The sequence below is a fragment of the Fragaria vesca genome, linkage group LG2, assembly GCF_000184155.1.
Source record: "Fragaria vesca subsp. vesca linkage group LG2, FraVesHawaii_1.0, whole genome shotgun sequence".
NCBI classification, from domain to species: Eukaryota; Viridiplantae; Streptophyta; class Magnoliopsida; order Rosales; family Rosaceae; genus Fragaria; species Fragaria vesca.
This window is the reverse complement of record NC_020492.1, coordinates 16,779,560-16,781,892: the sequence shown is the minus strand read 5'-3', so window position 1 is coordinate 16,781,892 and position 2,333 is coordinate 16,779,560. Positions and strand designations below refer to the sequence as shown.

Genomic DNA, 2,333 nt, shown 5'->3' with positions numbered 1-2,333 from the left:
GATCGAAGCGGTCAACCCTACTCCATCGTCACTTATCACACGGAAACGCTCTTAACTGCCTCTCTGTGACCAAATTTGGTCGATCCTTCCACACGTTAAACTCTCACATAGATGTGACGTAATTACCCATGTAAAAATTTGGAGACGTTTACGTCCCGACGATAGGGCTCCATAGGTTATATTAAGCGTAAAAATGGTTGACCGCTTCTATCGGGACCCAGACGTTACCCGATATACGTAATTTTTCAACCATAGTCGTATTTCATTATTCCGATCACATCTTATTTCACAAAAATTTTGAAAATTTTGTTTTCTTTGTATAATTGGTTCACAAAGCTGTACACTTGCATATATCCTACTAAATAAGTTATATCACATTAGTAGGCATGTGACTCTCCGAAGTCATAAATATGTGAAAATAAAAATTTAACCGTTTGATATAGTCATGGTAATTAAACAGGTCTACTGAAAAAAATCCATCTCGTTTCGAATACGTTAGGCCACCCATTGAATCGGTCAACTTAGTTCAACATCATTTTTTACACGAAACACGGTTAACTGACATTGTGTGAACCCTCTTTTTTCTTGTTTTCGATCCTAAACTCGTATATATGAGATTCAGGAATCAATGAAATATTTTTGTTAATTGGCCATCAGGTGGTTAGGCTACTTAAAACGCCTAAGCGTAACAAGGTTGACTAATTTTATCGGGAATCAGACATTACCAGAAGCTTTTTGATTTTTTCAACCCTGACCGTATTTTACTATTCCAGTCAAATCCTATTTCAAAAGATTTTTGAAATTTTGCTTCTACATTATAATTGGTTCACAATGATATACATTTTCATATAATTAACCTGCTAACTACTAAATAAGTTATACCATTCTAGTAAAAATTTGTGAAAATTAAAATTACCGTACTAATGGAAAAATTTGAGATATCTACACCTTTTGCTGCACCACACACACTCATCAGAAGGAGCTCCAATGTTTTAGAAAGAATCATCACACATCTCAATTTTGCATTTTCACAAACCAGTTCATGTAAAGCTTAAATATGCCAGTTAAACTACATGCTTTCACAAATCAACACTATATTAGTAGATGCAATGTTCTAAGAATATATTTACTGGTAGTATCATTACCAATCTCATTCAGGCATTTTCACAAGCAGGTTATATGCATTGCTTATATACCCAGTCTAAATGAACTCTATAAACAAAGGGTTCCACTCATTACAATGAATCAAAGCTCATGCAATTGCAGCCCAAATCTCCCCCAAATTTAAACTCAAAAGATTCCATAGATCAAAAGTAAACAAACACCGGAAGAGCACTAAACAAAATTGATAATACAAATATGATTCAAAGCTAATGTTGGAGATGCTGCAGTGAGTGAAAGTAAATACGATTCCCATGAGTAAAAGTAAACTTGATCACAGAGAAACAATATAGGACTCCCTGTTCTGAGAAAGGTAACAGTAAGAACTCCGAGCCCGAGCGGCGGCGTTGGTAGCAGAAGCTTCACATATCCGTTGGACCTCTCCACATTAACATTCTCGGCCTCTTCGTTGTCCATGACGTCACTAGTCGGACTGTGATCGCTCTTGAGTTGACGATTTTTCGTCATTGACAGGCCACGAATCCCGTTGACGATCCCAAATGGCGACCTTCACAGAGCTTGAAGAAGCTTCGATCTCTTTCTGGATGGAGGCGTGGATGAGTTGCTTGTTCAGCTCGATGGAGAGCGTTGGCTTCCTCCGCTGCGTCGTGGAGGCTGTGGCGGTTGACCATCACCTGGCGGTTCTGGACCAGCAGAGACTGGTAAGGTGCAACGGAAGAAGAAGATAAGGGCCTGCGATATAGCTCTCTTCCATACAAGAAGACGAATCGAAGACGATCGCTACCGTCGTCGACGATGGCGAAACCATAAAGTTGAGTTTCTGAGTCAACTTACCTCTACCCACTCTGCCCTTAATCGCCCATCACTCGCCTACCTAACAGACCTCAAACGCTCAACTAACGCCCCAAGTCCATGTGCTCAAACGGACGGTGGAGATGTCCGATGCGCGGCGCACCCGGGTGCATTGAATAATTTTCGGTGTAACTCAATAGACATCTGAAATCTTTTGTAGAAGTGGTTTCTAAAGCCTATGTGTTCTGTAAGGTAAAATATAACTATGATTACGCAAAAGATCACTGTCTCTATGCCAATGCTCTCGGCTAATCAGACCTACATTGTCAGACCAATATTATGGAGAATCTGATCAATCATATGACTGATTCTGAGGCTTCAACTGGTAAAGGCAAGTCAATTTATACTGATGAGAAGGT

At 39.6% G+C, this 2,333-nt stretch overlaps 1 protein-coding gene across 1 annotated transcript in view; it reads right to left on the bottom strand.

Annotated features, from left to right (window-relative positions):
• Window positions 1-1,629, bottom strand: part of LOC101293368 (nucleobase-ascorbate transporter 2-like) — an 8,654-nt gene extending 7,025 nt beyond the window's left edge. Inside the window, exon 1 of the mRNA XM_004292556.1 lies at window positions 1,440-1,629. Within this exon, the coding sequence (XP_004292604.1) occupies window positions 1,440-1,629 (190 nt within the window). The remainder of the gene's footprint in view (window positions 1-1,439) is intronic.
• Window positions 1,630-2,333: the final 704 nt, after the last annotated feature.